Genomic DNA, 27,066 nt, shown 5'->3' on the forward strand with positions numbered 1-27,066 from the left:
ACGGGTGTCAGATGAGGTGCAGGGGGCTTTGATAGACTCTATCCATGAGTGTCAGGCCACACTTGGTGGAGAGGAAACCACTTTGGACACCAGTTATGAAACAACATTGCCTCTCAAAGTACAGGTAAGCTGTGAGGTGGCGTGGTCCTGCACACATGCAGTCATGTTGGTCTAGCTCATTTTGTACAGTATTTAGTGTGCACACTGTATGTTCACACACACTCTGTGCTTTTTCAAGGTGAAGTCAGTTGTAGTGGCTCCCAGGCAACGGCTTTGCTGCAGTCAGCCAGCAGCACCTACTTTGCCAAAGCAGAATGCTACACCAACTGAGCCAAGCCCGAAGGAGAACAGAGTTTCCCGGCCAGCTGAAAGTGTCAGCAGCATCAAGAGTCACAGGTACTATTGTGGTCTCTCTCTCACCGCTAGGGGGAGTAGTATGACCATATAAACACTATGTGGAAGTTCCTACCATACCTTATTGGATGTGAGGGCAACTGTACCTGAATTCTCATATAGTCTCATATTTACCTGTCTTCATTCTGTGTCATTAGTGTCCATAGACCTATATTTTTGTATGATTTTGCTTTCACTAAACACATACATTGCTGTCTGATGTATGAGATATCGTGTATGGCTGAATGTGGCTTGCCCTTGAGCTGCAACTAACAATTATTTTCATTATTGATTAATCTGCCAGTTATTTGCTTGATTAATTGTTTAGCCTGAAAATATTAGAAAACTGAAAAATGCTGATTACAATTTCCCAGAGCCCAAAGTGACGTCTTCAAATTGCTTCAGTGACAGAGAAAAGCTGGACCCAGCTGAAGTTTGCCAGTTTTGCTTGAAAAATGACAGATACAATTACTCAGTTTTTAAAATAGTTTGCAATTCATTTTCTTCAGATCAACTATTCGATAAATAGTTGCAGCTCTAGGTTGTAGAGAGATATTGTGTTTTTCAGGCCAGTGAGCTTAGGCAGGGAGAGGGAGATGGACTTGGAGCAGGACAAACGAATGTATCTCCATTCAGTCTCCAGACACCTAAATGAGAGATCAGGAGCAGATCAAGGTACGACCCGGAGCTTTACCAGAAACACCACAGAACCCAGACTGTCAGTGAAAATCATACATTTTTAGTTTTAACTCTGGCTTTCAGAAAGTACTTTTGTGTGTCCTAAAGATGTTATGACTGAACTGCTGAACCTGATGGGCAATGTTGCTGACCAGACACCAGGCACTAATGGCAGGCAGTGGCAGCATCCCTCTGACCTCACCCGCATGTATGTCATCCTCCCTGGGTTTCTTTACAGTGAATAAGAGGTTTGGATTTGAAATATTCCTGAGGCAGACCTGTTTCAACCAATGTAACTAATGTGGCTCCGGGTTTGGGCTTACTTTCAGGAACTACCAAAGACGATTTGGAAACATGATGCCATCAATGGCCCTCCATGAATGGCAGGCCAAGAACTGTAAAACACACAAGCGCTTTGCCAAAGTCCCAAAAACTTTTCACAGGAGCCAGTATCCCTAAATTAGAAGTTGTGAAGAGATTACAGTTGACCCCATACAAATTCAACATGCTGGAAAATGTAATGTTATACCAGGTACAAAGGGGTCTCGTATCAATGCCTGTTCTGTTTTTCTTGAGTAGAAGTTTTGGTTTTTCAGTTTGAGTGTTCTACGTTTTTCGTTCAACTTTGCATGTTTAATTCTTAATGCATATTTTAACGGGATGTGGTGTTCTGAAAATTATGCTAAGAGCAAGCACTTTAAATGCCTTACATTTTTACTGTGTTGAAGCTATACTTGTTTTAATGTGCATTTAAATACGTTTTGTACTTCTGCTGTTTGATATTTTGTACTTTTTGTTGTTGTGAGTATAAAGGTATTCACTATTCATATTTGCTTAATGCATAATTAGGACAGTCCAGGCCTGCACTGATAGGTTATTTGTTGCCTCTTGGGCCTGTGATACTCTCCTGTATGATTCTTAGAATGACCGCAGCTAGCAGAATTAAAAAAATCTAAACCTGAACCCAGCTAGCAGGCCTACGGGTTTGTGAATAATACTGCATATTTGTCGGCTTTTTTCTGAGTCTACTTTACAGTATATGAGTGCACAGATACAAGCTTAGAGAAGGGAGCCCAGGGAACCCAAATACATAGAACTTATCAGCATGGGTCCTATCCGTTAAATAATGCAGGCTGTTAAAGTAATTTTGTCTGTACAGCCTGTCCCTGTCCAGCCATCCAGAAGGCAGGGGTGTGTGGGTGTCAGTGAAGGCCTCGTGACACATGCCGTGCAGACTGCCGGGCACGTGTGCAGCCGAGCAGCCGCAGCACCTCTACACCTTCCAACAATGTTTCCCTCCGTGAGCAGGATCTCAGCATGAGGAAGCTGTTTGTGTTTACCTGACGTGCCTCACAGTTCTTCTGCGGCTGTCTCGGGTGGTGTCAAAACTGCGCGACCGCTGCGCTACCAAAAACAAATGACAGACATCGTGCATGTCGGCTACAAAATCCCAGCGCCTCTTTTCTGCTGCTCAGCCAAGCAGACAAGCCAGCGATCGCTCTTGTATTGACGTATAGACAAGTGAACATAATCTGATGTGGGTCTTGAGTAAGATCCAAGTGATTTATTGTGTTTTGCTATTTAAGTCTTATTGATTTCTAAGGCATTGCAAATTCAGGCACGTTTTCTTACACAAGATGCTGACTCAACATTAAATGTTGCCTGAAACCGTGTTGTAGGGTGAATTTTTCACGACTGTCTCAGGCAAAGCTCCTTTCCTCCCCAGTAACAGTAACACAGACTTCTGTGGAAAATATTAGAATTTTGTTTATTTTATTTTAGCATACACAAGTAAGCATACACCATGTCCTTCATAACTGAAGTTGTGTTACCTTGTGCATAATAGTTAAACCATGCTAGCCCTCATTAAGCAATGACTGCTGTACACTTCATACAATGAATATAAACATGATAGCACTAATAAAGCAGTTCATTTTTCTAAACCATGCTTCTTTGTGGATCTCATTCCTGTATTTCAAGAACCCATAATGAAATTGTCAACTCCTCTAATATCACAATGATGCTTTCCAGTTTCCAGGCATGTTTATAGTGTCTTACAAAATACACATTCTGTAAGTTGTTTTGAAAAATCCGGTTTTCTCTACTGCACTGTTGTCGCGTCGCAAAACAGTCCATCACTGCAACGAAGCGTACAGTGTTTTTTCAGGCATTGTATCATACAAACGGTAGCATGAGAAAACACCTTGGGCCTCTCACTGGAAGTCCTCAGTTGTCAATAGTGGTTTGCCACCACAGGGCTGAAGTGGAATGTTGAGTTCATACAGTCGTCACCATTAGTCGAGCGTGATAAAGGAAAAGACTTTTCATCTGTGGTTGACAGCTTAACCTGTTCTAAAAGGAAACCCTGGTAGTGGCTGGATGTCCTTACAGCTTGAATCCAGAGTTTCTTCAGCAATCTGAACGATTAGGTCCACGTTACAATCCTCACTGCACTGCACCCCCACGTGTGAAATACTCCCAGATCCCAGATCTCCCAGTCTTCCGCTAATTCACCCAACATGCAAGACCTCTGTGCAGTTGTTTAATATGGTCAAGCCAACTTCCATGTAAAATCAAACAGCTGTTTGTCATCAAACCGAGGCTGCTGGACTAAATGTCAGACTATTCCTGTAACAGTAAAGTGGATGTTTGCAGTAGGTCTACGTTAAAAGGGGCAGTGTGTAGGATTTAGTGGTGGCCAGCAGGCCCACTGCATCCAACTGAATACCCCTCACCTGCTCCCTCCCTCACTGATTAAAACCTACCCAGTGTTATATTCTGCCTATAGACCCCCCCAAATCTTACACACTGAGCTTTTAATCAGTAATATGGAATACAGCATGTACAGTGGCAACATATGGGACTGCACCATAATTTGAATGTTTAGAATGAAGTATATTCAGTCGAGCCTCTCATGCTGCTTGTTGGGAGTTTACTAGCAACGGGAGACGAGGCACATAAATAAAAAGAAAACGCTCCCAGGGACCACTGTTGAGAAATATGCTGCTGACAAGCTTAAGACGAGGGCCTAGTTCAAAGAAAACTTCCAGGGAGACAATCATCGTTATCCATTACTGTGTGGATGGATGCTTATTGATTGGCGAGCCAGCCACTGCTGCAGTGATCCTGGGGAAAAATGGATCCAACCTTCGGCCGCTGAAGTTTCTCTGTGAACTGCTGACCACTCTGTAACGCAGCGCAGCACCGTTTCGACGCTCCACCAGGTTTGTCCTGGCAGCAGCTTAAACGTCCGAGTTAATCAGTCAGAGGGGCCTCTGCCACTTTCCTCCTCCCTTTTTCCCGCTCTGTTACTTTTACTTTAAAGCCGCTCTCGCCTCTGACATGAATCAGTGCTTATTGGAGGAGCACAAGCTTGAGCTTTTCCACTCTCATTAGGAGTGGAAAAAGAGGGGAAGGGAGATAGGGAGTGATAGAGGCCTGCCATCGCATCAGTCTACATCTGCCCCTCTCTTCTCATACGACAATAAACGACTAGCCAGCGTATCACAGAACAACAGGCGCTAATGTGTTAATCATTCTGCATGTCAGTGCAGATTTCTGTCAACCATTATGTTTAAAATATCCACCGCTTTTTCAAAAAAAAAGCATTTTCCTCATCAAAAGAAGTCTTTTCTTGTTGCACATAAACAGCACAGTGACACAATGCAATAGAAGTGCATAACAGAAGAGTTATGAAAGCGGCCATTAATGAAAGCAGTGTATTAACAAAAGAATCCCCTTTTACCCTTTCACGTTAGGAGTCTGTACATTTTCCACATTAGTATTGTCATATTTCATTAAATGCTCTTTAAACTGACACCACCAAACAAGAAAGAAATCTAAAATGTATTTACACATTAAATACCTCAGCTCGGTCTACAGGTCATCCCTCTGTCATGTTTCCTTTTACTTTGCACACACATTTAAATACCACATGAAAGCTAATGGAGATGACACAGATGTGAGAAAGGGGGCCTTCCGTCTTATTAGGTAAATGATAATATTTTTAAGGCAGCGCTACTGAGTTTGAATCAGCCCTCAAATACACCGTTTGCCTTCTTAAAACAACTTCTCTTACAGTATGCAGTGCACAGTCAATATGTTGATCCCTTATCATTGTTTTTAGCCTCTTCAACATTGAATCTCAACACAAATGTTGAATTTGATTTGTGAAAAAGTCTTGATAGAAGCCCTTCAGGTCAGGATGCCATAAGGATGTCTCGGGGTCGAGGGCTGGGCTCATACATTTTTTTTTCCATGCTTCATCAGAAAGTCTTTATAACAGCGTTGAAAGACGTTTCTGTGAAAGTACAGTATCGCCTGCAAATCAGGCTCAGGATTAATTCCCTCATATTCGATATGCAGTTGGTTCATCTGTCTGAACATTGCATGCTGGGAGGTGGAGCTTTGGACAAAGAGGCTACAGAGTTTGAGTCCTTGCTTCTCCGAAGGCTGTTATTGCTGCTATAAGGGATCTCTTCAGTGTCTCAACAGAGGCAAGAACACACCTCCAGAGAGTCCAGCCCCTTTTTAAAGTTCATTAATTAGACGAATGCACTCCATTATGGCAGATCCTTTTCCCCCACAGAATGCTCTGAAATCCATCACCCTCAAAGAGAAAGACACAAGGAAATACTAAAGGGCTCATCCTGGACGTGGAATGTAGCATATCAGAAATCTATAATAAAACTATCAAAGAAGTTAAGAGGACGAAAGCAAATGTGACCAAGATGATAACAAACCTGGCCTGTTTCTGCACTTTATTTACTGTATTTATGTGTTCAGACCAGAGAGGCCTTTCATGAGTGTGAGTGAACGAGTATTCAGCTCTAGTGGTGAGCTGAGCGATCCCTCTAAAGTTGCTCTGGCGTCATCGCAGCACGTCTTAGAAATGGCTCCTAAATTAGCCAGGTGGAGTCTGGACTCCCTGAGGGGTAGGGGGGACGAGTTCGCCAGAATGAAAACATTTCCCGCGGGACGGCAAAGACTTTCTGCCCGAGGGGAAATCTGGAAAGGAAAAAACACAAAAACACACCAAAAAAAGAGGGATACCAGAAAAAATAGGGCTGTTCTGGTGGCACCTTGTTAAATTTCAAAGAAGTAAAACTACAGTGAAACACTCAATCAGTGCTCACCTTCAAAAGCGTAGAAAACAGACGCGAAGAAAGTAAGATGTAGAAGATGAGATTAAAGTACAGGGGACGATTTTGACAAAGTGGATACGTCTCAGTACCACCCAGGAATGGGAAATAGCCCGGTCTGTGGTCGTTAATGACGCACTGGAAGAGGTGACAGAGAGAATGAAAAGGTCTCTGGCTCTGCTCCTCGGCTTTGGTCCCTGGAGTTGGTTTATCTGCCGACTGTCCACCGCCGCAGCCATTTGGCCCTAATCTCTGCTGCCCCATGGTACAGTAGTTATTGAGCACGGTGCAGCCGCTGAACTCTCGCCACAGTCACTCCGCTGCCGACTCCGCTCTCGGGCCTGCGCCGGCCGGGACGCGCCCAATCCTCAGGAGTCCCGCGGCTTCGCTTCAGCTCCAGGCCCGGCGCCAAAGAAGAGTGAGTGCCGCCGAGGGTCCCAGAGTCCCGGCCTCATCCTGACAAGCAGATGGGCTGAAAAAGGTTGCCCGCTCGTTTGTGTTTGTGAGGACACAAAGTCTTTTGGATAAAGAGAAGACGTCCTGGCAGTCACACCTCAATGATGTTGACAGATGGCATCCTGTTGTTGTTGTTGTTGTTCTTGGGGAACTGCGGGAGGAGAGAGGAAGATGACAGGTATGAGAAGGCTGGAGGGCCCACAGGAATCATACAATAAGCCTCTTCAACGAGCATGAGGATGCCTCTGCACTCGGATGTTTTACTGGTGTTTACAGCGAGAGAGTGAACGGGAGAAAGATTTGTTCTGGCTCGTGCTATCTGTGCTGGTTTGAACACAGGAAATGGATGTGGCATGGGGCTCTGTGCACGCAGCGAAAAAACAACAACTCATCAGAAGCCATGACTTTAGTGTTTGCTATTTGATTCTTGCAGAGTCATGCACAGAGCGGCGCCATGTTGAAGCAGTGTTTAGCTGAAGCCTGAAGCTGACATTCAGATGACGCTATGGTTTTGCATGAAGTGTCAGTGGAAGACGTCTAGAAGTGGCCGGGACCATTCACCTGCCCGGCGCCGCTGAGGGGGAGGCACCCAGGGGGAGGAGGGGGGTGGGTTATACCTTACTGCGCAACAGCCCCCCCGTCGGATGCTCAGGAGTGCTGCACTCGGAGGAGTTTTTGGCTTTGTCCTTGTTGTTGTTGGGCTCGTTGTCTTTGATTATGTCGTACTGGCGACAGAAGAGAGCGATCACACCTGGAAGGAGAGGCAGAACGGATTAATGATCAACCGGCTGTGCTTATCCTCTACACACATACGAACGCACCCGCTTTGGCAGCAGCGGGGGTTTCTGTTATTTTGATCCTGGTTCAACAAACATTTTATGTCCTCACCTGCCCACATGATGAGCACCACCACGATGATGATGAGCTCCCCCGCCCTCAGCTGGGTGGTCTGGCCCACTTCCTCCATCGTCACTTCGTCTAAAGGAGCCAAAGGGCAACATGATTAACGACTGTTAGTGGAGGTGGATTAGGATTGACTAAAAATGTCAAATTCTGGATTAGGATTGAAAAACGGCAGAGAAATGACCAGAGGAAACTTTCAATTCAGTTTGCTCTTGGTGTTGCATGACAGCGTTGTCCATCATCTCCTTAATGACCTTAAGTTTAGATCATTTCCCTTTCACACTCAACGGCCCGTCATAAAGTTTTTGCATCTTAGCTTTAAAATCAGCCTCTCCACTCAGTCTGATGACTGACGCTTCAAGCGCGCTGAGCTCGGAGGCAAATAATTCAGCATCGGTGCGTTCCTGCAGCACAGCGGTCTTGTAATAAGCGTTGCCAGGTTGCTCGAGCCCACCGATCCTGTGCAGCTTTGCATCAAGCATCTCAGAGGTAGAGCGGCTGACAGATCGGGGTGTTGTGATCACAGGGGAGATATGGATTTTGAACATTTTGTGACACGGCTGATATAACATTCAGATATCAAACGCAAAACAGCTTCTGATATCCATTTCTTCCTCTGTGGTAATAAAGGGAGTGTGTGGCAATAATTTGGGGAGGAGGGGAGCCAGGGAGGGGCGAGTGGGGAAATGTAGTTTTTCAGTTTGCTGCAGTGCTAGTCTGAATTTTGAGCGAGCTGACGAGGGCGTTTTAACTTTTTATCACCGCAAATTTAGATTTTATTTCAGCCTTTCCTGTGAGAGTAGCGAAAAAGATCAAACGGTTGCAAATTATGGCTTTAGTGTGCAGAGAGAGTTCCACAGTGGTAGAGGAAGTATTCAGATACTTCAATATACTCCACGTAAAGTAAAAGGCCCGCATTCAAAACCTCACAAGTATATGCAAGTTTTATCAGCAAAATGTACTGAAAATATTAATATACTCACAGTGCAGTTAAACAGTGTTTTTGGATATGAAGGTTTTAGATTAATATTCCTGCTGCATTAATGTTAATGTTGCATTTTACTGCTGCAGCTGTTTATAGTCTATTATTTTATATACTGTTAAGTAGTTTAATCTACAGCAAGGTATCATATTTTATAAAATCATCACGTTTGTAGAATCTAAAAACCACCCTGTCTCCAGCTTTGGTTGTTATTACTTTATTTACCTTAAGAACAATGAGTTTCCTCAACCCATGAAGACACACTCAACACTTCAGTTAATCAGAAACATTCCAAGTCATATGATAATGCCTTATATTGATTATTTACATGAATATATTAAAGTTTGAATGAGATGTCACCATTTTCAAATCTTCACGATGACTTGTGGAGACTTTTGAGATATTGGATGAAGGGTCTTGCGTTGTAATTTTTAAGGAAAAGGTCCAAAGAAAATGTTAGTAATGCGGGAGAGGGAAAAAAGTGAAATATAAGATTTAGCTGTCATGTCTGAATGTTGATAGCAGCAATGCAAACAACTTCTTAGGGTCACAATTTGATCAATTCTGTGACATTCCACTGTTTTCTGTTGCTGCCTTTGCTTCTGCTGGAGTCTTGGGACTCACGACGGCTGCTTCTCCATACCTCCACAGACATGGCTTACAGTCATCCTGTTACCATCGACCTGTGTTTTCTGCAGTTCCTGACAAATTGTTCCCCTCTCTCTCTTTGCTTTCCAAGTTATCAGTGCACGTTGTTGTTGAGCACCAGCAGACTTGATTCAACTATACCGCTCGGTCACTTTATCCATGCTCTTTTAGTTTAGGCAGTTCAAGGCCAATGTTCTCATTCCTGAGATCTGAAGCCTCCTCACACAGTTTTTGAGGGTCTTACTCCCTGAATGTTGTGTGAATTGATTTTTACCCGCTCAGATCTCAGTCTATACTTTGTACACCCATAAGGAAAACTTCTTCTCGTCAGCTGGTCTTCCCCTGTCGTCATTGTGTTTTAAATCACAGGTGCAGCAAAGCAGCGGCAGGGAACTGAGCACAGGTGCTGATAAGAAGTGATGATTTTCAAAAGACAGACTCCAAACAGGCAGGCATGTTATAAACCATATTAACGCAGGCAGACATGATCAGCTGTAGAGATGTGTTTTGTGTGATCATAAATAGGCTTGATTCTGCTGACGTGTGCTGGAGTCAAAAGATCACAGTGAGGCAGAACATGAAGAGAAACGTTAAGGCTTCATCTCGGGCCAGTGGGGATTCTGCGTACTACAGAGTGATGGAGAGATAAAGCGATGAAAAAAGTTAACCCAGCAGACAGGATCAACTCACACAATTAAACTCCATCGCCCATCTTGGAAGTCGCATGACCGTCAGGAGAAGTATCAAAGAGAGACGTAAGCGTTTTCTTGTTGTTTGCACGTGCAGCAGTCTGCCTGCGGACGCCTGCAGGTTCCTATTGAACGGAGAAACAGCCTGTAGAAACGTTTTCTTGCACCGCTGAGTGTTGTGGAAGTCAGAGGCTTTGATCTAAAGTTCACCGCAGCGTAGAGCACTTCTATCCTCTTATTCGATGCAGTGGGTGACATTTGGAGGGCCCAGTGTGGCAGGAACCCCACGCTCCAGTAGCTTTTAGCAACAAGCAATTCTGCTGATCGATTGGCCTCTGTTGCCCAGTATTAACTAATCAAAGCACAACAGCCCAGAGCGCCTGACACTGCTGCCAGCCGCCCTCGCTGGGGCCATCTGGTCAGCTGTAACACCTCTGATGCATGCTGACCATCCGCTTGACAAGGCTCTGGGTTTTATGAATTCACAGCTTTAAAGTTTGTAAGGGCGCCAGTTTGTTCCCTGGAGAAAAAGACTTTTCAACACAGTGATCTTGTGGGTTTTTTAGGGGGGTTACCACAGTTATCATAAACCAAAACCTATTCTAAGCGACTGTATCTAGCAACCTATCCTGTAGCTGGAGTAAACAGGTCAGTAGACCAAGAGGTCCCTCCGTCTCAGCACTTTCTTTTCATTTTTTTACATGTTGGATTAATTTAAAAACAGTCACTCGAGCAACTATTTTTATCCCACGCGTTTTTTCATCTTCCGCCAGAATTTCGGGGCGTAACTAGTCCCGCAGCTTTGAGAAAACCCTCGCAAACTATATATCAAAACGTGCGGCTCAATCGGGAATGGTGTGCTATGTCTTTTATAGCTCTTTCGTCAATAATTCGCAAAATTATACGCAAAAAACTGCAAAGAATTTCCCATAAGAAATGAATGGGAAATATCCTCAAATTTCAGCCTTTTTCAATTGTCCGCTGCTTCGCCATACTTTCTCCTAGAGACTTCATTCAAACTTTAAAACGTAGATAATTTTGTCGGGTCGAAATGACACTCGGCACATTTTTGATATCTCTTACGGTTTTCGAACTATGACCATCTGAAGACCATAAAGTTTCTCAAAAAAATGCTCAGAATTTCTCCCCCTAGAGTGGATGACATCATCACTTAGAGTGACAGAGCCAGTGAGAAATCGCCTGAAATTTTTTTCTAAAATTGCCATAAAATCCAAACGGTGAATAGGAGACACATCATTTTTGAATCTTTTTGTAGACAAACCTTTCTTCTCTCGCCAAAGTTCAATTTTAAAGGGTTAGCCACCATCAAATTTAAATAAAGAGGGATCTTGCACCAGCTGCCCTGCTCTGCTGCTCCATGTAAGGTGTGCTCCAACACACCTGATTCAAATGCTCAGCTCGTTACTGGGCTCTGCTGAGGCCTGATAACGAGCCATTAATTTGAATCAGGTGTGCTGGAGCAGGACACATCTAAAACATGCAGGGCAGTTGTACTCCAGGACCAGGCTTGAGAAACAGTGGTACTCCAGGACCACCAGCAGCCCCCTCGTGCCACTGTCAAAATTTCGAGAGAAAACCCAGGAGGCGTTTTATTACTCCTGTGGGATGTAGCAGGGCTGAGGGATACTGTTTTCTAGTGTTTTACTGCAGCCCTCTTTTCACATACACATCAAACTGCCACGTGACAGAGGAAAGCAGAAACATTTCGTGCCATTTCTGTTTTTGAGACTTTTTTGCCGAAGAGAGTGTGTATCGATGCTTTGATAGCACATGTTTAAAACAACGGGATCTCTGTGAATTCTACATTTGATAGTATTGAAAGTACCAAAGCTGTACAAAAAACAGATGAACTAATAACAACATAAGGAATATGTAGGCCTATGAGGAAGGAAAATGGATTTTTGTAATCTTTTGCTGTGGTATTAAAGTTTAAAATTCTGGTTTTATGACAGCATTAGTTTGCAGTACTTTAATTTTCCATGTTTGTGCGTCTGGTTCAAGTAATTTGTCCAGAGAGAGCGCACCGATACCGCCCACCTGTGCTGCTCGCTGACTGGGTTTCTGCCTCCTCTGTGGCTCCCTCCCTTCTCTCCTCCCTGTCAGTCACTCTCAGCTCCTCCCTCCTCTCTTTCTGTCTCTCCCTTCTGTTTTGTGCACAGGTTGCGCTTTTTTTTCTTCTTCATCTCTCTCGCTTCCTTTGATCTGCTGGAGCTTAAACCCGTTGTGGAAGAGAAAATTAGAGGAAAGACGGAATAATCCAGCATTTCGGGCTCATCCTTTCCACTGAGATCAGCATGATACGGCAGAACAGAAGCGCTGAGCAGTTGAGCGAGGACGGTGAAAACCTCCCTTTTTCTTCTCGGGACGTTCGCCTGTCATATCGAGACAATGGACTCACGGCTGTACTGAGAGACTCGCTCTCCCACACTCTCTACCCTGTGCAATTATCTGCTGCAAAAGACAAACTCCATTCCTCTCTTTTTGCCTCATGTTGTGTGTCAGTCCTTTGCACTAACCACACAGCCCACAGTTTGGTTTGCTGCCCTTTTAACAAATAGTAACCTTAGAAATGGTTTATTGGCTCAACACAACTTTTTTCATCACCCCAGTTTACACCGATGTGCAGTGATGAGCAGGTAATGTCACACTGAATCATTCTTTAATCTCTCAAGAAGGTCTGAAATAGTGAAGAAGTAAAGATGATTAATAATCACCTGAGCAGTATCTATTGTTTGTCTAGATGGAAAAAAAGGATGCAGATCATGCAAAATAAAGCCCTTCAGTATAAAAGCCCAGCAAATCCTGGTGGATTTAAACAAATGACTGTCTCACTCTCATGGAAGATGAACTAACATTCACGTTGACACTGTGGTGGATCCTGAATCTTAACTACTCTGCCACTGCCTTGCAAAATGTTGACTTGAGGAACATCTGCTCATCTGTCATCAGAAGGTTTCAGTGTTTCAGCGTGTACGGCAAATTAAACAGACATCCTTGAGCCATCAGTGGAAATGAGACTCAGAAAGTGTGGTATTGTGCTAAACTGTGAAGCTGTTGAGTCTGAGAGAAGGATGATGAATCACAGACCTGCTCTCTGCAGAGATTCGCTTTGTGAAATGTGTGCATGGTGGGAAATGTGTGGAGGAGCAAGGAAATCTTTTTTTCTTTACAGAGAATAGGGACTTTGAATCGCTGTTTGTGTGTATGTGTGTGTATGTGTGTGTGTCTGTGTGCGTGTCTATGTGTGTGTGTGGGTGCAAAGCCTGTCAATATGTGAGAATTTCACATTTTTGGGAAATAGATGAGTGAGCTGAGGCAGAGCGCTGCTTCCTCTAACAGCCTTCCAAATAAAACAAGTAAACAAACATTCATCGAGGCGTCTCCTGCATTCGACTCAACTTTTAAAACTCATCTTTAAAAAAAAATCCTTCAACATTTTGGATAATGTGCTTATTTGCTTTCTTGCTGAGAGTGAGATGAGAACAATGATACCACCCCTACGTCGGTATGCTAAATATGAAGCTACCACCAGCAGCTGGCTATCTTAGCTTAGCATACAGATTGGAAAGAGGGGGAAACGGCTAGTCTGGGTCTGTCTGAAGGTAACAAAACCTGCTTTCCAGCACCTCTAAACCTTGGTGAACCATGGCGAACCTCGCTCCATCCTCACTTTGGAACGACTGAGCCTTTCCAGGATGCTCCTTTCATACCCAATCATGATACTATCACCTCAAGCTAAGCTAGCTAGCCGCTGACGGTAGCTTCATGTTCAGCGCACAGAGAGTGGTTTCAATCGTCTCGTCTAACTCGTGGCATGAATGTAAATGTCAAGTGTTGTTTTATGGAGTGTATGATTTTCCTGCTTACACTGTATCGCCCATAAAAGTTTTATTACCGCTCTCAATAAAACTATATATGTGTCTTTTTGCTTTCCTGACTGTGTGTTTGGGGTTATGAGGCACTTCTGTTTATTTCTATGCACTGTTCATGAGTTGGAGCCATTGTTCTGTCTCCGCAGCTTTTGAAAACAGCAGGAGAGAGAATCGCAGCTGCAACCTAAAGGAAACAAGCACATGCATCTACAGGAAAGAAAAAAATTCACTTGTTCATCTGGAGCCTGTGCAGTTATTGATTTCTTTAAATTCTTCCCCTTGCATTAACAACACACAGCCAACACTTTCTGTCCTAATTAGGCCTCAGTGGCGAGAAGAGCATGTCTTCAGTGCTCAACGATATTTGTATTTATGTTGTGCATGTTTCTGCCAGCCCACTCGCCACCGTAACAGAATTTCAGACTCCTTCTGGCTCCACAGCCTGGGGAGTATCGACGTATGAAGGCAGCTCACATGAGAGATGAGTGTGAATGAGAGGACGAATAGATGGAGCAGGGCTTCAGCCAAAAGCACATTGATCCGCCACCCCGCACAGCTCTGACTACCTCCCCTCTTGGTCTGATAAATGCCTCTCCTCATTTTTGTTTACTGTGCAGCTGTGTTGGGTGCATGCAGGGTGAGGTCCGTGGAGGCACTTCATTACACAATGAAGTATGCACCCCCCCACCACCTGACGTTTTATTCCAGAGTTGTGGTCTGCGGGGGCGAGCTTTGGAAGCACTCTGTTGTGAAATTTCATTTCACGCTTTGTGTGTCTATTGATTTTTATTGGTCTTTAGACAAAATCAGTCAAGATATTGTCAAAAGGCAGAGTCCCGACTGCACTCGTGTTGAAAAGGGAAGAAACGGAGAGAAAATGTGCAGGTCCTGTGTGTGGATATGTTGGATGACTGAGCAAGTGTTCGTATTTGCGTGCTCTGCGTGTTTTCTCTTTGTGCCGCTTCACCTTTACTCTTAGAGGCCTGAGTCTCGGCCTCCTTCGGCGTCCGGAAGCGCAGGGGTTCGCTCAGCGGGCTCGTCCCAGACATGCTGATGGACTGGACATGCACGATGTAGTCTGTCTCCTCCTCCAAGTCCCATAATGCACAGGAGCGCGTGGTGGTGTTGACTTCCTGGATGAACCGCAGCATGCGCACGTCTTTCTTCTGTTGAAGGAGGACATGGGCGAGACTGGTGAACACTGATTACAGCAGGGAAACACTGAGAGCAATGCCACTGCTGTACATGCTGTTATATATGAACACCTCACTGTTAAAGCACTACGTCAACATTTTTGGAAACATACTCACTCACTTCCTTGCTGAGAGTTACAAGGGGAGAATGAAACCACTCTAATGTCTGTACGCTAAATATGAAGCAGGAGTTGGTTAGCTTAGCTTAGCATAAAGGTTGAAAGCAGGGAAGCAGCCTGCCTGGCTCTGCTTGATACATTTTTGTAAGGATTAAAAACCACAACATGTTAACAGTGAGATTTAGGTGCGAGGTTCTTTTTAGCTCTGAGCAGAGTAGGCCAGCTGCTACTTCCGGTCTTTACGCTACGTTAAGCTAACCATTTCACCATGTTTAAGATAAGAGAGCAATTTTCTCACTGTTACCTCTCTGCAAGACAGTGAATAAGAGTTTTTTCCCCAATATCAAGGCGGAAGGAAATTTCTGCTGTGACTTCAGTTGTTTTTTTTGGAAATAACACTGTCATTTGTTATTTGTTAGGGATGTAGCGATATATGGAATCTCACAGTATCCCATAGAAACGTGGCTTGATGCCGTCGTGTTACTGTGACGCTGTCTACCATGACGCTACATGGTTATTTTCTATCTCTCCTTGTCAAAAATTGTATTGTTTCTGTTTGAACAGCAGAGGGTGCGACCATAGTCAGGAAGACAGACTCCCATCATTGTTTGCTTGCAAGACAAGAGCAGCTAAAAATAAACCCAACAAGACAATTATGGACGAACAAGCCGATAACGAGGAAGAGATTGAAGCTGCTATATGTGGCGAAATTTTGGTTTTCCTGTTTCAAGAACTGACAATGGTAAAAAATGAACTTGACAAACGCAAAGCTATATTGCAAATGCTGCAGGACGACGGTCAACTACACTACGGGAAACACATGAGAAGCCATCGCCACCCAGAAAAGCTCGGATAACAACAAAAAAGCTGCAGCATTTGGAGCCCTGCTTCCCCATAACATGCCCAGAACTGAAGAAACAACACAATGCATCCATGAATACATAGCCAAAGACTGAAGGGTTTTTTGTGGTAGACAACAATGGATTTCAGAGGTTAGTAAACACGTTGGAGCCAAAGTATACAGTAACATCAAGGTCGCATAGTGATAGCAGCTCTGTACTAAGAGACAAAAGCTAAAGTGACACAGAGGATCAAAGAAGCCGAGTGCACCTCAATGACCACAGATGGCTGGACTTCACGAGCTCCTCAGAGCAAAATTACAGTCACCACTCATGTTACGACCAGCAAATGGGAAATGAAAAGTTTTGTCCTACAGACGAGGCCTCTTTTCCAAACACACGCTGGACTCAACACAGCTGAGGTTTAGACATGTGCTGTTTTGGAGCGGGAGCTTGACATGATGAACAAAAACAGTCATCAAGGGATTGCTGTTACAGACAATGCTCGAAATACGGACGTAGCGGAGAGACAGGGCGGACTGTCCCCACACATAAAGCGTTTTACAGACTTCGACTGAGGTGTGTAGCAGTGTTCCTTCCCCACAGCTCAACTACCACAGCTGAGCTGAGCACCAAACACAAATCCTGGATGTGGTCACCTGACGGAATGGCTCTTTTACATATTTTATAAAAGGGCTGCCACTGACTGCTGCATTGTTTTCTTTTTTTTTAAATTGTACATGGTTCAAGACAATTCATGCCAATGTTTTGCACATGCTTAGGTCATGGCTGGCTACTTTTATTTTACCTTCTGAAAGAAGGAAAGCAGAAAAAGCATTTTAAGTTCAAAACAAAGTATTTATGAATAAAAAATGCTGTACAAACAAATTTATTAATAAAGGGAATTTTTGAAGTTATTTGTGTTGTTAAAAAATATCGCAATAAATATTGTATCGTGGCCTTAATAATGAGGTATTATTGCACTTTTTTGCTGTTTTTTTTTATTGTTATTTGTACAACACAGTTCTTCAGCTTTTCTCCTTCCTCTGGAAACACACCTCGCTACCACTGTGAGAGTGACCCACACTGACCCTGCAGCTGTCCTCCTCAGGCATGTCGTGCCCAGCTCCTGTGAATGAGTGTGTATGTGTGTGTTTGTGGAAAGCGATGCAAATAATGTCTGTGCGTGCGAGTTTGTACGTTTATGTGAGCACGATGGCAGCAGATGATATCACTTTTCCCCAATTCACAGAGCTGTCAGAGGCCGCTGTTGTCAAAGAGGAGGCAGGCAGTCCGACAGGATCCAGCATCCCGTGATAATTCCCATAATGCATAGTGACTGAGCAGGGGAGCAGCAATGCAAAGAGAAGTGGACATGGTAGCAAACAACCTGTGATTACCCACAACTTAATTCAGTTGGTGTTGCTGTTTCCATGTGTTTATATTTGCATAAGCGACTGTATCCGCCCCGTTGGTACATTTGCATATACTATATATCCACTGGGAGCTGTGTCTGTACTGTATGTGCGTCGCTCACCTGCTGTGTGATGGCAAAGCCAATGACGGGGTCTCCCTCGGGGATGTCCCATGTCACCACAGCAGAGTTTGCTTTCACCGCTTTGATGGTCACATTGACAGGAGGCGACAAGCTATCTGCAAACACACACAGAGAGAGAGAGAGAAACAAAAGCTTGTTTTATCTTCTGCAGTATGAAGCCAGTGAGAAGCTCAGCTCCTTTATGTTTCTGCTGGGTGCAGAAATGGCCACCAATATGGCAGGAAGCCAAATTCAGTGGTGTGAATAAATGGCTCCGCTGAATCCATTATGCAAGGTGGAAGCGATCGCGTACAGAAACACAAAACAATTTCACAGTGTTCCAGTGGCTCAGCAGACAATACAGTATTTATAATGTGACATGATCAATGCACCTCTGTCAGGTAAAGTCAGTCTCATCTTTCATGATATTAAAACTAAAAGTTGAAATGTTGAAATCTTAAACTCAACTTGAACAATTTTCAAAAAATAGCATTTAAAAGTATAAAGTAGGATTTGAATGTTTGTAGCCATGCTAGTGGTGTGGCTGGATGTATGGCAGTGTTGGTCCGCTGGTCCACCACTTTGATCCAGACTGAAATATCTCAACAGTTATTGGATGGATTGCCATGAAGTTTTGTACCGACAGTCATGGTCCCCAGAGGATGAACCCTCCTGACTTTTCATCTTGTGCCAACATGATGTTGATGTTTGTGGTTGAAATATCGTGATAACAAGTGGATGGGTTGCCGTGGAGTCTGGTACCCCTCAGAATTAATTGACAGTCACTTTGATGATCCTCTGAGTTTTTCTTCATAAGCAGAAAATTTGTCCCATACTCTGGTTTATGATCAAATACTTGCAAAACTTCCCATCAGCCTCAGCTGTACTTTAGTGTTCAGTGATAAGTAGCAAATGTTAAGGTCTAAGATACTACACTAAAGATGTTGAACATTGTTAACATTAAACTACATGTTAGCATGCTTAATTTAGCATTTACCTCACAGCACAGCTGTGCCAAAGAACACTCTCACAGAGGTCTTAGCACAACTGTAGACTCTTAGTCCTATCAAAATATTAATAATTAATAATATTTGTAATGCTAGCTGTGAAATGTTTGCAACATAACCTAGACTTTTTCTTTTGTTTTTTTTTTTCTTGTGAATTTCCCATCGTGGATCAGTAAAGTCTTATCTTATTTACATTCAGCACACACCTCTCAGACAGTGAAAACTTTTCTTTTCAGTATTGTATGCATTATTCCTAAAAACACAGTTATCTTGTGCCAAAGAAAGACGATGAAATCTTTCTGTATTGCACTCTGGATGATCATTTTCTTTTTGTTGTGTTTGTCTGTCTCTCTGTCTTTTCCATATGAGCTTACATAATGGCCACTGAGATTTCAAACTATTTAAACATCAAACACATTTTTTGGAAAATCTCCCATTTTGCACTTTATTCAGTCCCCGACAACCCAAGTGAACATTGCTGAAGTATTTTAAATATCCACAGAACCTTTTAATGCCAATAAGTCTATATCTATACTTAATTCTATACGTATATCTATATATTTATATCTACATCCATATGTGAATTTATATAATACAACCAAACAGTGCAACGTATCCTTGCAAACAGATCGGAATATCTCAGAGACTCGAACTGAACTCTGCCTTTCAAATCTTGTCCAAAGCCCGAACTCTGTCTCTTTTTAATGGAAAAGCAATGAAAGTCTGAACAACAGGAAGTGCTCATTACATTCTCCTCTTCACTCTTTGCTGGAAGTGCACAGTGACTGACCTATTTCAATATTTTGAAAGATTTTGGGAAGTTCTGAATAAGAATAAAATACAAGAACAGACAATAACGACTTGATTTTACTCTATAATCAAGTGATTGTGCATGTGTGTCCATGTGCACTGCACACATCGTGACAGGCCAGGTGCTTCTCCACTGAATATGCCTGCCCAGCATGGAGCAGATTATATCATGCAATCATGCATCAAACTAGACCCTGTCCTCAACGAGACCTGCAGGATAGTGACTGGGTGCATCAAAACAAACCCTCTACACTGCCTTTATGCCCTCGCTGGCATCGCTCCCCCCGACATCCGCAGAGCAGTCATCACACAAGCTGAGCGTGCAAAACAGGCCAATGACAACTGGCACCCACTCCATGAACACTCTGCTGCCCAGAAACTGCTCAGCTCCAGGAGCAGTTTCCCGGGCACCACTGAAGTACTGGAGACCACCCCCACTCATGCCAGGGTTACTGACTGACTGGCAGAACCAGTGGAGCAGCCTTGGCAGCCGGACAACCCAATGGATGGAGAGAGGCGTCAAATGGAAAGACGGCCGGACACGAGGAAGAAGAATGAGACCTAACCTACCTCGTGGATACAGTTCCAAGTGCACCAGAGGAGAACACATCAGTTTGCTTCAGATAAGTGTGAAATGGATGTTTCATTCACACTGCTTACACCAACTCATCATCTGTGTGTTTTCTTTTTTATATAAAAAACATTTGAAATGTAAACGGTGTCAGTCAGAACGGACAAAAACTGCCTGACTGTTCTCTGTCAGCTTCATGACATCACTGCCTTGCAGTACAGGTGTAACATGGGGCTCCGTATGTTCTGACAGTGAAAAAAAGTGGTCAGAAAATAATCAATGTATAAAATCAGTATCAATACTTCCATCAATCCTCAGCATAAAGCCTTGCCTTCATTCAAATGAGGCTCAAATATTGTGACCCTGTTGAAGCACAAAGCCTGAGGAGACTCTATGGTTCCACCTTTCCGCTGCAGCAGACAGGACTCTGATGAATCACTGTGGCCTTTTGGGGACTGACTGATATTTAATGTGAGGCAGACCTGAGAGAGATGAACAGGGACGAGGAGAAGGGGTCACTCTCAGTGATGCAACTCCTCTGTCTTTAATGGGACAGAAATCTAATTCGGCTTATTGAATGAGTTAACGCTCACTTGTCGCATCGCACAGCTGCTAATTACAGGATGATGGGCTGCTGTAGCGCTCGCGTGCGTGCTAACGTACTGCACTTTGAGAAACAGGGCACCGTATCCAAGCGAGCCCCTGGGTTATGTCTGCTGCCGATGTTTTGATGAATGGCCTGACTAACAGTAGCTGACAGGACGGAGACCTGCCGCATCTCTTCATCAGCGGGCACTCGGATGTTTGAAGTGCCGTTGCTTTTGTTTACCGCCGTCTGTTTGTTTGTTGCTTCCTGGGAGGCCCGAGGGACGGGCGTCTTGGGTGGAGGGGGCTGATGGGACTGAAGGAGTCACAAATCAATCATTATGTCTCGGCTAGTTGTCTCTTAACGCTGCTAAGTAAGAATCAGCGTGGTGTGGCTCTACTCTCCCTTCTCAATGATCGCCTGACCACAGTCTGATCTATAAAGCTCTACTTGTGAAGCTCTGTACTTCACACCTCACGTCTTTAAATCCTACATTCTATTATAATCCTATAATTTTACACAGAGCTGGTTTGCTTTTAATAAAGCCTCTAAATTTCTGGTGCGAGCTCTTTCTCTTCATCCTTAAAATGGAGCAGTCTGCTGCAACACGCTTTTTTCCCCACTGGATCATCTTAAAATAATGATATCTCATCTCACTGTGCTGTATAGTGTAGTAGAGCGTAGCATTTCTGTTGTTTTCTCTTTCCTTTATTGTATATATTGCTGAGTGCCTGTTTGAATCTGTGACTGAATTATTGTTTTAAATCTCTCCTGGAAAACAGACTTTGTTCCTCTGAGACGCAGAGATGAAATAAGGGACAAATGATAAAAAAAAACATTATTGCATATAGATTGCAGGAGATTGCAACAAGGTGGGGAGTAAAAAAGAAAAACAACATGCCCTTGTTATTTTTCCTTAGCGTTCTACAAAATAAAGTTAAACCGTCTCTTTGAGTGTCCTCACGTCCCACAGCTTCCGGTCACTTTTTGTCCGTCTTTGTCCCCCACATGACTGCGCGACGCTGAGGGACAACAGGAGCGGACGCTGGCCGTGACCGCGGGCCTTAAATATCCACATGGCATGAGAGTCAGCTCTAATGAAACACCAGACAGATGTCTTCATAAACTCTCTCCCATCGCAGTGGCACATAGTCTGCCTCACCCTGAGAGATGGGGGTGACTTTGAGCCATGACGGATGTCCCTGGTGTGTGTGTGTGTGTGTGTGTGTGTGTGTGTGTGCGTGTGTGTTTGTCTTTGTCTTTGTTAGCCCAATGATGACCAGAGTGACAGGTAGTAGTGTGTCCCATGCTGAGGAGTGTGAGGGGTGACAGCTCCTTCACATCCACGTTCATTAGAGAAGTGTGTGTGCGTGTGTGTGTGTGTGTGTGTGTGTGTGTGTGTGTGTTCAGACACACACACACACACACACACACACACACGCACACACAGAGTGAGCAGTCTTGGTCCATAAAGCCCATCATTATTTAATGAACGTTCTCCTCCTCTCTCCGTCGACCTCAGAACGACAGGATCTCTCCCCCCCACACCTCCTCCAGGCCTGCTGCCACCCCTCCCTCCACACTCCTCCTCTGGATCTCCGTTCAGGTTGTTTTGTGTCCACGCGCTTCCCGAAGCCGGTTAAACTGCACTCCACCGCTGTTCAGGGAGAGAATATGTGAGTGGATTTATAGGTGGGGAAATATTGCAGGTAACACGGGGGTGTTGTAATGTGGCGATCACAGTGTGCGCTAAGGAAGAAAATGTTTCGTTGTTTATCTTTCCTTTCACCAAAGGCCTGTTTGATTGCATTTTTTGTTAAAGTTGCCCAACAGCCTCCATTGAGGACATGAGTTAATCTTTGAATGCGCAGTCTGGGACCAGTTCAGCTGCACTACACTTGTGACCCCAGTCAGCTGACGCGGTCTGATGCAGTGTGACACCTGAGCAGACGGCTGGGGCTTTGAAACTGAGAGAGCATGAAAGCCAGCAGGGTGGTGTTCCAGCCTCCACATATTACTGATTTGGAGCATCATAATCCAGCTCTGCGATCCTTCGAAAAGCATTTCTCAGAGTCAGGCCCCTGGACCAGTTCTGATGCTAACAAGTTTGTCTGCAGGCTTGTGAACAACATGAAAACTGCCTGTTAGCGACGTCATATTCCTCTGTTATCTGGCATTTTAGAGGTAGGCACAGGCATCGGCTGTTCCTGTCTTTGAATCCCGTTGGGGATCGCCGAGCAGCTACTAATTAATGTTTAGCAACTTAAACCGCTTTAGCTCATTTAGCTGCTAATAGCAAGTAAACAGACGCTTTGTATGGAAGGTGCAGTAACAGCAGGTGGGAGTGATCAGCAAAGCGTTTGAAGGGGAAAAAATGAAACTTTGTGCTGCAGCCATGACGACTCGAAAGCGTGAGGTCACGGGGGAATTAGCGGGTATAAATTAGCGCATGTTGATTAGCATGTCGATGTCTCACGCCGCGGCTAACGATGGCGCTGGGGGAATTACGACTGCTTGCCACTTGTTTCCCCGCCAACACGTCGCTGAGCCTCGGTGAGCTGCCGTTGCGCTGCGCTCTCGGGGTTAGCGTACACACAGCTGGCAGGGACGCCAGCTCCCCCTCGTTCATAGCTAATGTGCCGTGATAGAGCCGTCAGGGCTCTGTGCTGATCTGGAGTTCGCCCTTGCACGTGTCAGAGGAGACGCTGGCACGTGGTCTCGCCCTTGTGGAAACGCATGCACACACTGATGCACACACCCACACACACATACAGAAGTTAGGAGGATCACAGTATGGCGCTCTGGAGAGGAGGCAAACACGAGGCGTTAATGCGTCTCATTTCTAAGATAAAGCATCTGGTGAATCATTTAGAAGTACGATCTAACACATGTGTTCACACCGGAGCTGCTTGTAACGCTGTGTCACGTCTTATAATTGACTGGCCACACTGGCTTTTTCATTAGAGACTGCCGACGGCTTCGCAGCGCTCCACCTCTTTCACATACGACTGCTTGAAATGTTACAGAAACCGCAAACAGCCCATTTGTTTCATGCAGCTGCCAGTGCTTTTGGATCTGTATCCACCGCCTCTTTCTCAGAGGAAACCCACCTCCTTCAACACGCTTCCTGTATTTCTTCTTTTATTCACTTTTGCTTTCCATCTTTGAGACTGTAATGGACACTTGGCGCTAAGCCTCCCGCTCACACACACCTGCGCCGTCTATCTGGTCTATTTTTCATCTCTGTCTGTCTCTCCGACGCTCCTCACTATATTTCTGTACAGCTACTACACCGGGGCTTTTTGGCAGCTCCTCAGCAGCCTGGTGTGTAAAGCTCTCCGGCTGTAACTGACACTTCAATGGGAATCTGGGTGCAGGGAGGAGATGGTGGGAGAAGACCTGTGACTCACTCATGTACGATTCTGCTATTGATTACCCTCATGCCTCTCACACAGTGGCTGCTGATCAGCTGGTTTCCAATGTGGGCAGAGCAGCTTAGCGATGGAGAACGGTTGTGAGGCAGTCAGTGTATAGATTTTAATTTTGAATTCATATAGGATGTGTTCCTCTAACAGCCACAGAGCGCCTGTTTGTGTGTGTGGGAGGCTGTGCGTGCATGTTTTCTGCATGTGTAGCGTGTCGAGCACAGCCTGTGTGTTCTCTGTGGTCCATTCTGCCTCTATGCAGCAGCCAAGCACTGTCAAATAATTACACCTAAGGGTCTTTTTGTCCCTTTGTAGAGAAATGAGTTATTTACTCAGAGGAAATGAATTTTCCAGCCCTGCTGGCCACAAGAATGCTGAGGTGGGGAGGCGGGGGGATTGCAAAACACAATCTTACTCTCTTTTCATCAGATAGACACGCACACGCATGCAAACGCACGGATGCACGCGCACACACACACACTTTTCTCTAATTAAATGTCAAAAGGCAGCGTATGAAAATCAATGCAGCATTGTGTGCAGAGAGAATGCAAGCCAGCTAATTCAAAAAGGCAGAGAAGTGCCGTGAGGCTGATTATTTGACAAGCCCACTGCTAATGAAATCTACTCTCAAATCAGTTGCGAACCCGCCACCCCCCCGACACACACACACACACACACACACACACAACAGGCAGGGATATAGGACGGGGCTGATAACGCTGAAGGAGCTCACAGCTTGATGTAAGGTTATGAATATGATATTAGAGCCTGATACATAACTTTCCTCTGTTCTCTGTGTTTCACTTCAGCCTTACTGTAGCATGTGTCTGCCTGTGTCTCTCTGTGGAGGTCTCGCCGACCTGCTGAGGACTCGGGGACAGCTGGTAAAGTAACGCCTACAGTAGCTGCCTGGGAGGATTGCTGTCACAGGCAGGTGGAGAACGTGAATAATCCTCTTGCTCTGATTCCTCCATGTTTCACTCTCTCCTTTCTTCACCAGCATTCTCTCTTTGTCTTCCTCTCCTGAGGCCCGAACACGAGCACTTTCTCCTTTTTGCATACATTCATTCGCTTTCTCTCATCACTTCCTTCATGTCTGTGTCTGTCTCTAGCAAGTTTTCCCCTTAGAGAAACACATGCTGCGTGACTGACTACTGGCCCCTGACTGAGGATTGAGGCCCCCCACCTAAACCAGACTTGCATCTCCCGGCACAAAGGTTGATCATTGGAAACTGATTGACGTCCACGCTGAAAAGCACGCACACAAATTCAGAAACTCATTCCTGGCCTATCTGTGTCAGACACAGCTTTTGGAACAGGAGACAAAACTTTTGAGTCAAATGAGCAAAACTGCCTCTGTGCTGGCGAAGGTATGCAGGTAACCTCCTCGGGGGCCCACCTGCACTGCAGACTGCTCAAATGTAAAACACACCATCTGGACCCCCCCTGGATTTGACTGCCCAGTGCCAAATAAAAATTGTTTTTTTTTCTGCTCTGAGGAAGACTGAGAGGAATCCAGAGGCCCACATGCAGCTTTGTGGGATGAATGTGTTTCTTTTCCTGCTTGCCAAGGAAGGTGCGTACATGTAGAACCAGTCCTGACCGTGCACACTGGTACAGAGGTGTAATCATGGGATTCCCAAACAACAGACACACAAACCAACTCCACTGCCATCCATGAAGCCTTACTGATATCCTGCGAACTGTCGTTCCTGAAGGCGCATATTTGTGTTTTCATTTGGAAAACAAGGAGGTCATGTACTTCAGAGTGAAATCATTGCATTAATGCCTCGTTTTCATCTTTTCTTTAGTGCTGAGACCACCTGTGGCTTCATATACAGCAAGAGACCACAAATCTGTTAACCACATTCAGCTGTAATCAATCTGCATTAATAATGCATGCTGCATTTCAGCAACATTAATTTAAATGTATTTTCCAATTACTCCGAAACTGTTAAAGCAAATGCAATAATTGAAAAGCAAATTTATCACCTGTGAATTACACTGAAGTGGTTCTGTGGCCAGCGTCTGTTGATCCTGACGTAAAGTGAAATCTCGTTTTTAACCTCTCCCCATACTGCATCTCTGTAGTGTTTGTTTATCTTTGGGCGAGCCACTTGTGAATGTGTCAGATAATACAGTTTGGTTTCACCGAGTTTCATTAAACACTGCAGTGATTTTCAGCCTAGAAACAATAAGAGTCAAAGTTGATCATTATACAGTATTCTAATGCAACTAACAGCCACAACAGAGTTTCATCCACAACGCTCCTGCTGTAACCACATTTGTGCGTAATAACTGACTGTATGACTGCAAATGGAATGTGGAAACAGTGGAAATGTTGTAGAGCACAATAAATTACAATAACATTAGCACCAACGCAAGAACACACATACAATGAGACCTCAGTCGATAAATCCTTTTCTGTATAACTGAGGCTGTACATGCACAAGTAGATGGATGAAGAGCAGGTGAAGCTCATCAAAGGTGTGACATGCTTTTTAGAAACGAAGAATCCAAGAGTACACACTCATGTGCGCAAACAAATAGGTCTGTGACCCTCAATACCCCATAAATGCTTTTACATCCCTGGCATTGATTCCCCTCCAAACGGCAGCTCAGCTCGTCCTCCACCTGCACACATGACATGACAGACGTGATGCTGGACAGACAGCCGACTGCGCCAGCAAGCTGCTGCTGCCACGTCAGTCTTTTGGCACCGCCACCGCTTTCTCCCACAGGCCCGGTGTCCAGATGATAGCACCAATCTGTCCTCTGACGCCTGTTTCATTCCATTTTTAACAAGAAAGAGCCAACCTGACATCACTTAACAAAGGCAAACGTGGTTAAAGAAAAGCTTCTGAGTGCAATTCCATAAAAAAAAAAACTATTTCTCAGGAAAAAAAGATGAAAATCTAAAATATTTACTGTCTAGCTTCTGCTGTTTGGTCTTAAATCCTCATGTTGCCACAAGATCTGAAAGCTTTAGCACATATGAGCCCTCGCTATCAACCACAAGGCCATCGCTCTTATTCATCTGCTTCTCGCTAAGCCATTGGCGAGCTCTCAAAGAGGAACTCAAAGAGGCTTTGTGAAATGAAGAAGAGGCAGACAGGTGCCAGAGGAAAGAGCAGCAGCACCACTACGCCGCTGACACACACACTGAGCATTACTGGCACTTATGTAAGAGGACAGG

At 44.6% G+C, this 27,066-nt stretch overlaps 1 protein-coding gene across 1 annotated transcript; it reads right to left on the reverse strand.

Moving 5' to 3' along the window:
• Window positions 1–6,759: 6,759 nt before the first annotated feature.
• On the reverse strand, window positions 6,760–23,074 carry LOC121618573 (fibronectin type III domain-containing protein 5-like). Its single transcript, XM_041954083.1, has 7 exons — window positions 22,922–23,074; window positions 20,523–20,760; window positions 17,472–17,587; window positions 14,751–14,949; window positions 7,557–7,646; window positions 7,286–7,419; window positions 6,760–6,819 (listed from the first exon to the last, which is right to left on the reverse strand). Exons 1-7 carry the CDS (start codon window positions 23,072–23,074, stop codon window positions 6,760–6,762), a joined length of 990 nt encoding a protein of 329 aa, XP_041810017.1.
• Between the last annotated feature and the right edge of the window lie 3,992 nt (window positions 23,075–27,066).

The sequence above is a fragment of the Chelmon rostratus genome, chromosome 15, assembly GCF_017976325.1.
Source record: "Chelmon rostratus isolate fCheRos1 chromosome 15, fCheRos1.pri, whole genome shotgun sequence".
NCBI classification, from domain to species: domain Eukaryota; kingdom Metazoa; phylum Chordata; class Actinopteri; order Chaetodontiformes; family Chaetodontidae; genus Chelmon; species Chelmon rostratus.

Bases quoted from the DNA above. Each gene is read 5' to 3' on its own strand.
- LOC121618573 (XM_041954083.1), bottom strand. From the start codon at position 23,074: ATGAACGAGGGGGAGCTGGCGTCCCTGCCAGCTGTGTGTACGCTAACC. The intron at 7,647-14,750 runs GTGAAGCGGCAC...TGGCTCCTTTAG, and splicing joins TCAGGCCTCTAAGAGTAAAG to ACGAAGTGACGATGGAGGAA. The intron at 7,420-7,556 runs GTGAGGACATAA...CTCTCCTTCCAG, and splicing joins GGTGCTCATCATGTGGGCAG to GTGTGATCGCTCTCTTCTGT.